Source organism: Rhinopithecus bieti, unplaced genomic scaffold (assembly GCF_001698545.2).
Source record: "Rhinopithecus bieti isolate Rb0 unplaced genomic scaffold, ASM169854v2 scaffold_23816, whole genome shotgun sequence".
NCBI classification, from domain to species: domain Eukaryota; kingdom Metazoa; phylum Chordata; class Mammalia; order Primates; family Cercopithecidae; genus Rhinopithecus; species Rhinopithecus bieti.
Genome location: NW_016811019.1, coordinates 979034 through 991037, shown reverse-complemented (window position 1 = coordinate 991037; position 12004 = coordinate 979034). Strand labels below are relative to the sequence as shown.

The 12004-nt window shown below is 48.6% G+C and overlaps 2 protein-coding genes and 1 long non-coding RNA gene across 6 annotated transcripts in view; 2 read left to right on the top strand and 1 right to left on the bottom strand.

Annotated features, from left to right (window-relative positions):
* The window catches only part of LOC108543037 (uncharacterized), a 27517-nt gene extending 16781 nt beyond the window's left edge, over window positions 1-10736 (bottom strand). Inside the window, exons 1-2 of one of the 3 annotated variants that reach the window (XR_001889432.1) lie at window positions 10620-10736; window positions 6127-6247 (exon numbers count right to left, since the gene is read on the bottom strand). This is a non-coding gene — a long non-coding RNA (uncharacterized LOC108543037). The remainder of the gene's footprint in view (window positions 1-6126; window positions 6248-10619) is intronic. The other 2 variants (XR_001889431.1, XR_001889433.1) reach the window with 2 other exon arrangements.
* Window positions 1216-10213, top strand: TP53I3 (tumor protein p53 inducible protein 3). 2 transcript variants are annotated; one of them, XM_017893354.1, is made up of 7 exons: window positions 1216-2427; window positions 2781-2923; window positions 3872-3874; window positions 3956-4223; window positions 6051-6263; window positions 8059-8255; window positions 9886-10213. In XM_017893354.1, the coding sequence occupies exons 2-7, from the start codon at window positions 2786-2788 to the stop codon at window positions 10066-10068; spliced, it is 1002 nt and encodes a 333-aa protein (XP_017748843.1). In that variant the 5' UTR covers window positions 1216-2427; window positions 2781-2785; the 3' UTR covers window positions 10069-10213. The 2 variants fall into 2 exon arrangements, with proteins under 2 accessions (XP_017748843.1, XP_017748844.1); XM_017893355.1 differs by lacking the exon at window positions 3872-3874 and having other exon boundaries at window positions 1224-2427.
* Window positions 10737-10871: 135 nt separating the features above from the next.
* Window positions 10872-12004, top strand: part of SF3B6 (splicing factor 3b subunit 6) — a 13305-nt gene continuing 12172 nt past the window's right edge. Inside the window, exon 1 of the mRNA XM_017893356.1 lies at window positions 10872-11156. Within this exon, the coding sequence (XP_017748845.1) occupies window positions 11127-11156 (30 nt within the window). The 5' untranslated portion in view covers window positions 10872-11126. The remainder of the gene's footprint in view (window positions 11157-12004) is intronic.

Below are 12004 nucleotides of genomic sequence, written 5' to 3'. Positions count from 1 at the left end.
TTTTTTTGAGACGGTGTCTGGCTCTGTGGCCCAGATTGGAATGCAGTGGCGTGATCTCGGCTCACTGCAAGCTCCGCCTCCCGGGTTCATGCCATTCTCCTGCCTCAGCCTCCCCAGCAGCTGGGACTACAGGAACCCGCCACCACGCCCGGCTGATTTTTTGTATTTTTTAGTAGAGATGGGGTTTCACCGTGTTAGCCAGGATGGTCTCGATCTCCTGACCTTGTGATCCACCCGCCTCGGCCTCCCAAAGTGCTGGGATTACAAGCATGAGCCACCGCGCCCAGCCAAATATATGTTTCTTATTACACACTGCAAGATTACATCGACCAAGGGCTCACCAAGATAAAATCTTAGGCACTTTCAACTCCTAGTTTTACTGGGAGACTTTAGTATACTTAGTGGTTGGTATTATTATAATTTTTTTAAAGTAATTCCTTGCATTTTAAAAGTTCTTATTTAACACTTACATTACACATTCCCCATCTATCTTAATCCATTCCATTTTCTTAATCCAATCAGTTTTAGTGTAGATTTTTGCAAAGTTCATTATTTACAACTATTTCCTTTCCATCTGCCTCTGTTCTAGGACATTTATTATTTGGTTCAAACCTTTCCTCAATTTTGGACAGATGCATATCCAGATGATGCGTCTCTGAATCCTTATACATGCTCAAACATGCTTTTTGCCCTAATAAGTGAATTATATCTTAATGGGGTATATTGAGTTACAGTCCTTTTCTTCTAGTCAATAGAGGCTAGTCTACTCTCTTCTAGTTTCCAGATTGCAGATAGAAACTTGCTGGGCACAGTGGCTCATACTTGTAATCCTAGCACTTTGGGAGGCTGAGGCAGGAGGATTGCTTAAGCATAAGAGTTTGAGACCAGCCTGAGCAACATAGTGAGACCCCTACACTACAAAAAAGAGAGAGAGAGAAAGGTGGGGGGAAGGAAGAAAGGAAGGGAGGGAGGAAGCCATTTTTATTTTTTAACCAATTGTGGGTAACTTATTCTTCCCACACTTGTTAGAACCTGAAATTTTATAAAATATAGGCATGCATTTTTGTTCTCATGAATCCATCCTTTAACTAGTGAATGTTTTCAATCTGTATAATCTGCTAGAATTTAGGAAAACTGTATTCTTTTATTTGTTTAACTATTGAATCTTCTTCATCCAGTCCTCTTCCTCCTTCTAAAATTCCTGTTATTCTTATAGCAGGGTTTCCTGAATTTTTCCTTAAGTCCCATCATTTTATTATTTCCATCTCTATAGGCTTTTGCTCTGCTGTGTTAAATAAATAATTATTCAGTGATCCTTGTTAAAGCACATTAAGGAAGACTTCATTTAGCACCATCACTACAGGTTTAGGGACCACTGCAATGGGTTGTTGCAGTGGAGGAGACAGGTCGGGATCAACTCTGAATGCATCATGGACAAGTGGGAATGTATAGCCAAGGGGCAGTGTAGGGGGTCAGTGGATGGAAAAGAAGAGGCATCAAGGGTAAGGGGGATTCTATCTAAACTGACCTAACAGGATTCTTACTGAAGACAGGCCAGGGTAGTCGGATATCACTTGGGGGATGGTGGAGGATGAGGAACTTGATCAGATATTGAGAGTGATCAGATGTCAAGGATGGGAGATTCTTACTAAAACAGGAATTTACAAGGAGTGCTATGGATATGTAGTGGGGAGGAGGCCAGGGATGCTGCTAAACATCCTACAATGCACAGGACAATCTCGTACAACAACGAACTAGCCAGTCCAAAATGTCAACAGTACCGAGGTTGAGAAATCTTCATGTAGCTTACGGATACAGCTTTTACCCAGTCAAAATCGCCAGTATCCTTCTCCTGGGGCTGAACCTCTCCCCCGGGACTGTCAGGAGGAGGGGACGTGATAAGGATCCCAGGACTGCGTTTTGCCTTCCTTCCCCACCCCCACTCTCAACGGCTCCTTTCTCTTCTCTTAGCAGCACCCAGCTTGCCCACCCATACCCAAGATGGGCAGGATGCCAGCCTGCTACATAAATGTGCCAAAAGCCTGGCCTTGCCTGGAAAATGGACCGATTCGCCTGCCAAGAGGTTGGGTCTCGTTCCCTAGAGAGAAGGAAGTTTCCTCTCCTTGCAGTGAGAGCTAGAATCGCACTTTCTGCCAAGCTGAGAGAAAGACTCTTTTCCAGAGACTAAAAGGACAAGAAAATCTGATTTGCTGGCTTCTAACTTTGCGTTTTAAAGGGGAAAGGAGGAAAGAGAGGGAGGGTGGTTCTGCTTAGCCCCACCCCTCCGGCTGCCCCAAGTCCCGCCGTCCATTCCGGTGGAGGCAGAGGCAGTCCTGGGACTCTGGGGCTCGTGCTATGCCACCGGGACCTGCAGGAGCCAGAACCGCTCGGCGCCGCCTGGTGCACGGGAGGGGAGCCGGGCCAGGAGTAAGTACCTCACACGGGTGCCGGGGACCCGGGTAGGGCTGGGGGATTCCAACTCAGAGGGAGTGTGATTTGCCTGATCCTCTTCGGCGTTGTCCTGCTGTGCCGCATCCAGCCCTGTACCGCCATCCCACTTCCCGCCGTTCCCATCTGTGTTCCGGGTGGGATCGGTCTGGAGGCGGCCGACGACTTCCCAGGCAGGAGCTCGGGGCCGAGACCGGGTCCGCGGGAGACCAGGGCAGCGAGGCACTGGCCGGCAGGGGACGCCGCGGTGCCAGCCTGAGGCTGGGCTGCTCCGCGAGGACACAGCGGCCCCTGCCTGCTCTGCCCTGTCCTGTTCTGCCCTCTGTCCTCAGAGAACATGTTAGCCGTGCACTTTGACAAGCCGGGAGGACCAGAAAACCTCTACGTGAAGGAGGTGGCCAAGCCGAGCCCGGGGGAGGGTGAAGTCCTCCTGAAGGTGGCGGCCAGTGCCCTGAACCGGGCGGACTTAATGCAGGTACCCAGGGTTCAGCTGTGCCGGGTTGGGTGGGACTACCTCTCAACAGCATTCAGTGGACATTGACCAGACGTGAAGGCGTGCACCGCCCCACACCCAACAGGCACATGCGCTGGGGCTTCCCAGACCTAAACCCAGGGCTCCCCTTTTGTTCATACAAAACAAGGGGGAGTATTTGCAAAGCAGAATCCACCCCCAGCTAATCCATAGCCACTCAGGCCTCCAGATAAGGAGGGCGGAACTAACATTGTTGTGGGGTGTGGGCACACTTACTCCCCAGGCTACCCTGTTCATTGTCTTCATTCTACAGATAAGAAAACTGAAGGTCAGCAAGGTTAAGCAGTATGCCTAAGGCCATGACACTAGCAAGCAGAAGAGCTGGGATTCAAGCTGAGGTCTTTGTGGCTCTGAGGATCTCTTAACTCTTTCCACTCTGAGAGTCCCAGAGCTGACAGCTGGCAGTATTCTATAAGAATTGTCTTCTGTCTGCTACTGATTTACTGACCTGGGCCCGCTGCATTGGTTGTGGTCATTCAGAAATGTGCATCAGAATTCCCTGGGGCACAAAAGAAACGTGATGGGGGCCCAGGCACATGTACTTTGAAATACTCCTCAGGTGGTTCTGCCACACACTCCTGGTTAAGTCCCTCTGCTCTACAGCTTCTGAAGACTGGGGTGAGTGAGCACAGAGCCTAACGCTTGATGCATGGGAACCATCATCAAGGTTCCTAATCCCATGACTATATTTTCCCCTGTCTGGGACTCAGTTTCTCCATCTGTAAAGCAAAGGGTTCAGGTGAGGTAAATAGCTAAGGACTCTACCAGTTATAACATCCACTGATCATGTGACCTCCAGTTTATTTGCATAAAACTAATGGCCTCTCCTTTCTCTTCTCCTGACTTACAAAAACCTGACTTCATCCTGAAATTTGTTTCTGAAAAAAAAAGACGGTATGTTGGAAGAGGGGCCAGGGGTGGTGACACACAGCCTTCTGATCATGCTCACCACTTAGTGCACTTCTTTCTCTGCAGAGAGAAGGCCAGTATGACCCACCTCCAGGAGCCAGCAACATTTTGGGACTTGAGGCATCTGGACACGTGGCAGAGCTGGGGCCTGGCTGCCATGGACACTGGAAGATCGGGGACGCAGCCATGGCTCTGCTTCCCGGTGGGGGCCAGGCTCAGTATGTCACTGTCCCCGAAAGCCTCCTCATGCCTATCCCAGAAGGATTGACCCTGCCCCAGGCTGCGGCCATCCCAGAGGCCTGGCTCACCGCATTCCAGCTGTTACATCTTGTGGGTGAGGAGGCCTCCATGCTCACTCCACACAATGTGGCTCAACACCTTCATAAATCAGCCACCTTGAATCCCAGCAATCCTCCAGGGCACTCCCAGGCCCTGCTGTACCACCTGTACTGTCAGGTCTTCAAACCATGTTAGAAGGGTTTAATGTTGAGGCTGAGAATCATGGTTAGCAGATAGAAGGTCTGGATAACACTAGATAGGAGACTTCTGTACACCTTAACACCAGAGGCTCAGCAGCAGTCCCAGCTTCTCAAAATCATGCTGAACTTCTCTCTGGGGTCCCAGTGCAACAGATGGGGCCAATTGACTCATTTATTCCTCCCCAATCCCATTAAGGACAGTCAAGAACTCACATAAGGGAATCTAAGAAGACTTTTTCCTTGCCTTTAGACAGTGCAGTGTGACTGAGAAGGCAACATATGCATAAGATCAGATGACCATAGAGTTTAGAAGGATAGCCCTGTCTCTAACCACAATAGAAACTGGAGATGGGAAAAGATGGTGTGGACAAGCGTAGTCAGAAAGCTTTTTGGAAGAGAAGGCTTTGAAGGGTGGGTAGACTTGTGAAGGATATAGGCATGCCAAGGTGGCCTAAGAAAGAGTATCGGCCAGGCAAGGTGGCTCACACCTATAATAGTAGCAGTTTGGAAGACGGATCACTTGAGCCCAGGAGTTCGAGACCAGCCTGGGCAACATGGCAAAACCCTGTTTCTACACAAAACACAAAAATTAACCAGGCATGATGGTGCACGCCTGTTGTCTCAGTTACTCAGGAGGCTGAGTTGGGAGGATCACCTGAACCCAGGAAGGTCAAGGCTGTAGTGAGCCATGATCATGCCACTGTACTCCAGCCTGGGCAGTAGAGTGAGACTCTGTCTCAAAGAAAAAGTAAGAATAGGCCGGACCTCGGCTCACCTCGGGAGGCCGAGGCAGGCGGATCACAAGGTCAGGAGATTGAGACCATCCTGGCAAACACAGTGAAACCTCGTCTCTACTAAAAATACAAAAAATTAGCCAGGCGTGGTGGCGGGTGCCTGTAGTCCTAGCTACTCAGGAGGCTGAGGCAGGAGAATGGCGTGAACCCAGGTGGGTGGAGCTTGCAGTGAGCTGAGATCACGAGGCTGTACTCCAGCCTGGGTGACAAAGAGAGACTCTGTCTCAAAAAAAAGGGAGGAGTATCAAGGTGGGACCAGCCACTGCAGTCAGTAGTGAAGGATGACTATTGTGATTTGTGGAAAATGAAGCTGGGGCCAGATCATGGTGTCCTTGAATATCAAGCTGTCTGGACTCAACGCAAAAGCCAATGGAGAAGCACTTTACATTTTGAGGAGGAATAACGGAATAAAAGTGCCATCTTAGGGAGAAGAGCCTGGTGGTTACCTGTTGCCTGGATCAGGAAGACCAGCTAGAGGCATTTCAGACTCTACAAGGACTGGCTTTGGGTGGTGGGTGACACGGGAACGGCAGTTGTTCTTACTTATTCAGGTGTAGGTCAGAGATGTGCATTTTGGTGTTATACCATAGATAAAATAGAGATTATGGATGTGACTGCTTACAGCCCTGTTTCAAAAGGCTGTTTTCCACTTTAGTCAGAGGAAATAAGACAAAAAAGGATTGTCAATATGCTTTTTCTTTCTCCAAAGAACAAGACGGTTTGTATTTGAGTCACAGCGTCCCACCTCCACCCCACCAAATAAAAAAGGAAAAGCAAAAGATCGATTTGGCATTTGGTGCAACGGCCAGGTGATCCTGATAGAATATGCCTGTGTGGGGAATATGTAGTAGTTGCAAAGTAAAGAGAACCCTGTACTTTCTGTCACAGGAAACGTTCAGGCTGGAGACTATGTGCTAATCCATGCAGGACTGAGTGGTGTGGGCACAGCTGCTATCCAACTCACCCGGATGGCTGGAGCTATTCCTCTGGTCACAGCTGGCTCCCAGCAAAAGCTTCAAATGGCAGAAAAGCTTGGAGCAGCTGCTGGATTCAATTACAAAGAAGAGGATTTCTCTGAAGCAACACTGAAATTCACCAAAGGTAAACAACTGTTTCTACAGTTCAGCAGGAATTTAAGAGATGATTAAATAAAATCCCCACCAGTCTCAAAGTTGCCAATGCTGTCTATCAGTCTTACCTCTACTAAGTGCTCAACAGCTGCCCTGGCCAAATTCTAGTACTATGGTATTTGACCACTGCAGACAGGCAGTCATATTTATATCTAAGATGGTTTCCATGTGCATTCTTGCAAGAGATAAGATTCATCCACACTTTAGACCACGCAGACTTGGTCTAGAATTATCCAGCACCTTTTCTTCCCAACCAGCCATTCTACACTTAGTTAACAGGAGACTTGGAGGCAGAGACAAGTTTGGAGCCGGGCATGGTAGGGTTGGGTGATAGCACCCTAAATGAGTGAGTAGATGTGCACACTGCTGTATTCCAAAGCCAGATGTGTCTATTTTTGGCTCATCCCTTTCCATTTTTCTTTTCTTTCTTTTTTTTGAAATGGAGTCTCGCTCTGTCACTGAGGATGGAGTGTAGTGGCTTGATCTCGGCTCACTGCAACCTCTGCCTCCCAGGTTCAAGCAATTCTTACTCAGGAGGCCTTAGCCTCCTGAGTAGCTGGGATCACGGGCGCACCACCACACCCAGCTAATTTTTGTATTTTTAGTAGAGATGGGGTTTCACTATGTTGGCCAGTCTGGTCTTAAACTCCTTACCTCAGGTGATCTGCCTGCCTCAGCCTCCCAAAGTACTGGGATTACAGGCATGAGCCACCATGCCTGGCCTCCATTTTTCATGTGAGTAGAAAAGGAGGGCTGGGCACTCTGGCTCATTGCCTGTGAACGTCCCCACCACTTTGGGAGCCAAGGCGGGGCTGGATTCATGTGGTCAGGAGTATTGAGACAAGACCATCCTGGTTAAATGTGAAACTCCGTCTTCTACTAAAAATACAAAAAAAATAGCTGTTTAGCTGGGCATGGTGCTGGGGTTGCAGTGCCCGTAGTCCCAGCTACTGTGGGACGCTGAGGCAGGAGAATGGCTGAACACGGGGAGCAGCAGAGCCAGGAGCTTGCATTGAGCCGAGATCGCACCGCTGGCATTCAGCCTGACTGACAGAGCGAGGACCTGTCTTCAAAAAAAAAAAAAGAAAAAAGAAAGAAGAAAAGAAAGAAAGAAAGAAAGAAAGGAAGGAAGGAAGGAAGGAAAGAAAAGAAAGAAAGAAAGAAAAGAAAGAAAGAAAGAAAGAAAGAAAGAAAGAAAGAAAGAAAGAAAAGAAAGAAAGAAAGAAAGAAAGAAAGAAAGGGAAAGGAAAGAAAGGAAAGAAAGAAAAGAAAGAAAGAAAGAAAGAAAGAAAAAAAGAAAAGAAAAGAAAAGAAAAGAAAAGAAAAGAAAAGAAGAGATGAAACCAAAGCTAGAAAGCCTATAATTCCAATAACCCAGTGCGGATACTTCCTAACTTCTATGTGAACAACTTCTATGTGAACAACTAGCCTAGGTTGGGCCTCCTGTATTCTGTTTTAAATCATGTCTGGGTGTCAGTGGGACTGTACTTATTTTGGCATGAGAGGAGACTCTAGGCCATGGTGCCCCATTTCCCCCTTGCTGTAGCTAAGCATCATAAAGGGTGATCTTCACACATGCTGTGATAGAGTTCCGCTATCTAAACTCCATTTACAACAGTTCTTCAAGCAGTATTTCTAATTCCAACCTCTAGATTTACCACTTGCATCTGTATTTATGTCCATAATCCACAAATATACCATGGTATCTTATTTTGTACCAAGCTTTCTATATCTGACTAGCATCACAAATCTGTTTCCTATGGAAGGTGCTGGAGTTAATCTTATTCTAGACTGCATAGGCGGATCCTACTGGGAGAAGAACGTCAACTGCCTGGCTCTTGATGGTCGCTGGGTTCTCTATGGTCTGATGGGAGGAGCTGACATCAATGGGCCCCTGTTTTCAAAGCTACTTTTTAAGCGAGGAAGTCTGATCACCAGTTTGCTGAGATCTAGGGACAATAAGGTGAGTAATGAATGAAAAGAAAACATGTGATTTAACCCAGAAAAGTGTGGTTCATTTACATTACCCCAAGAAAGGAAGCTCTACCTTAGGTTAGGGAGGTTAGTTTCTATGAAGAAATCTCCCCCTCTGAAGATAAATAGGGAACCCGATTTCAGAGAACTGATTCAGATTGGTCGATAGAGGCTTCAGTATCATGAAAAGAAGTGTAGCTGATACTTCACACGTTATCTGAACATTCTAATAGAATGAACAAAGCACTGACCATATTAGGAAGTATTTCAAGTAGTTCCAAGACTTTGTTTTCAAAGGCAGAATTCATCTCAGTGTGTTAAGAAAGACTCTTAAGTGAGTAAAAAATAAGTAAGCCTTGGCCTTCAACAGATTATAGGTTCCATGCCGGGCACAGTGGCACTCGCCTGTAGTCCCAGGTACTTGGAAGGCTGAGGTGGAGGACTGCTTGAGTCCAGGAGTTTCAAGGCTGCAGTGAGCTATGATTGCACCTGCGCATAGACACTGTACCTCAGCGTGGGCAACATAGCAAAAACACATCTCAAAAAAAAAAAAAAATTATATGCTCCTGAAATATGCATCTGGCAGTCTAGCAGGTACCAGCTTTGGGAATGTTTCCACCATAGGGTTTTGCACCAGCTGAGGGGACAGGAGAACTTAAGCATCCTTTTTGCACTGAGCCTATAAGAGTCCTATCTGTGGCTGCCTCCTGGGTGAAGACCCTTTATTTAAAAACAATTCTTAGGCTGTCAGTGACAGCCTTCAGTCTTTACCTGGTACAGAACAGAAGTTACACATCTGGAGGTACAGGGGAGCCAGAGATCACCTGTAACCCCGCTTTAGCTCCTATGTGGTCTCTTCGGCTGGATTGGCAGGAGAAAAGCATGTACTTTTATTTTTTTTTATGGAGACAGGGTCTTACTCTGTCACCCAGGCTGAAGTCCAGTGGCACAATCAGGCTCCTAGGTAGCCAAGACAAAGGCATACCACCATGCCTGGCTTGTATTTTTTATAGAGATGGTTTCACCATGTTGCCCAGGCTGATCTCAAACTCCCAGGCTCAAGTGATCTGGCCAAAGTAAGATGCTTTTGTAATTTTTAGACAAAGAACAATAAATTTGAGAAGAAATAAGACAAAATCGGGCTGGGATAGTAAATTTCTAGGGAAGTCACTAGGAGATATATGGGGGTGAGGGGCGTAAAACTAGTGGAAGATAAGGGTTACTTCCTTAAGTGTACTTATTCAGTTCCACTGTAGCCCTGTTTCCAGTGTCCAGTGATAAGGGCTATTTTCTTGCCCTAGTATGGGGAGGGTGCCCCCCCACAGGAATCTTTATGACTTGCTACATGCAAGAAGAGACAGGTCAGCTATCCTTTTCTGAAACTACAATTTCTCCAACGTTTTCACCTCAAAATAAACAATATACCTATCAGACATATTCTGAGATGGCACATCACTCCTTCAGGGGTATTGCACACACATGCTAGGAAGTGAGGGGTTAAGTGTCCCCGTATGCTTTTTCAGATATGTGGTTTCAGAGAGAGCAAGAAGGCTGATGAGGATGAGGAGGGTGGGTGAGGCTCTCTCCCCAGGCTGATGCTCTCCTTTCCCTTGTCTTAGTACAAGCAAATGCTGGTGAATGCTTTCACGGAGCAAATTCTGCCTCACTTCTCCACGGAGGGCCCCCAACGTCTACTGCCGGTTCTGGACAGAATCTACCCAGTGACCGAAATCCAGGAGGCCCATAAGTACATGGAGGCCAACAAAAACCTAGGCAAGATCGTCCTGGAACTGCCCCAGTGAAGGAGGAGGGGGCAAGACAGGACGCGGCCACCCCAGGCCTTTCTAGAGCAAACCTGGAGAAGATTCACAATAAACAGGCAAGAAACCCGGTGCTTCCTCCAGAGCCGTTTAAAGCTGGTCTAAGGAAATAAAGAGTGGACTGGAAGGGTGGCACGCGGACTGCGGCCGCCGCGGCGGGGTTGGGGAGGGAGTCCGGCGGGCGTCGCAGCGGGGATTTCAGAGGCCCGATCAGCTGAGGCTCGACCTGAGCGCCCCTCCAGGGTCGGAGGTTCTGGGTATAGTTACAACGTCAGTCGTGACACAAGCCGCCAGAACCCCGCAGACTCCGCCTTGAGCACGGCTAGAGGCTCAGGTCCACCATCGCATCTCCCGCACCTGCCCGCGCGCCCCGCACGGGGGCACCACAGCAGGCCCCGGCCCTACCGGCTACTCACCTGGGCCCCACCCCACCTCTCGCCGCCCTCCTCAGCCCCCACCACCTCCCGCTACACGTCTGGGCCCCGCCGAACCTCCACCACCCTCCTCAGGACGCGACCACTTCCGCTACTCACCTGGGCCGCACTCCACCTCTCACCGCCCTCCTCAGGCCCCGCCCCCTCCCGCTACTCACTTGGGCCCCTCCCTACTTGTCATAACCCTCCTCAAGCCCCGCCTCCTCCGCTCCCCAATTACTCACCTGGGTCCCGCCCCAGCTCACCGCCCTCCTCAGGCCCCGCCCCCTCCACCCAGGTCCCTTTGCTCAGGGAGGGCCTCCCCTACCGGAACATCCCGCCTTTTGCAGGCTACGCCCCACCCTTTACGCTACAGAGCCCGGAAGTGTCTTGAACTCGCGTTTCCATCTTCCGGCCTCGCGTCTCAGGCTCGGTTTTACCCCGGAGTGTATTCGAAGGGGGCTGCTACGTCAGCGCGCCTCGGCGTGAGACCGCGCTGTTCTGCTGTAACAGCTTCCGGCGGGTCCTGGATGTTGATGTCCTGCGTCTAGCGGTGTAACGCCTGAAACCGAGCGAGCTCCGGAGGAATTTCAGTATCTGCTACGGTAACCTTATCAGCCCGCCAAGATGGCGATGCAAGCGGCCAAGAGGGCGAACGTGAGTACCGGGTGTTCTGCGGAGGTTGGGAGAACTTCGAGTTTGACTTTATTAGCGGCGTGGATCGGAGCATTCTTGCCCCTCCCCCGTCCCCAGAGCGGAGAACTCCAGAATTCCTACCTTGTCAGCGAAGACACTATCCTGGCCCCATTCTCAGAGATATGCTCCTTGAGCGACATTTCTGCCCCCACCCCTTTTGAGAGTTCCTTAGTCTCTACCCTAGTGTCAGTGATAGTGTTAACCCCTGTAGTCTCTTTGCGTGACCTGCACCTAAGGACTTGGCGTTAGGATTATCTCCTTGGCTTAAAGTCGATAGCGCAGAAGAGTTCTCAACTAACTTAATGGTTCACCAACAATTGGGGCCTGGGATTCCTCTCAGATCTTGGAGCTTTTCGGATCCTTCATTAATATATTAATTAAAACAATATTTTTTGAGCACCTACTATGTATTCTGCTTGCCATGTGGGACATAATTCATCAGTTATATTTATTGAACAGCTACTATGTGCCAGACACTAGTCTTACGTATTGGGAATACAGCCGTGAATAAAACAAGTTCTTCTGCTTACATTCTAGTGTTTGAGAGTGCAGTGTTATGGAAACTTTAAAAAAAAAACTCAAAAGAGAGATTAGTCAACTGTAAAACGCTTAGAGGTATACGATGAAGTTAGGGTATGCGAGGTGGCTCATGCCTGTAATCCCGGCACTTTGGGAGTCTGAGGTGGGAGGATTGCTTGAGCCCAGAGATTCAAGGCTGTCTTGAGCCATGATTGTACCACTGCACAGCACGTCAGCCCAAGAGACAGAACAAGACCCTCACTCAAAAAAAAAAATAAAAAAAAAAAAAA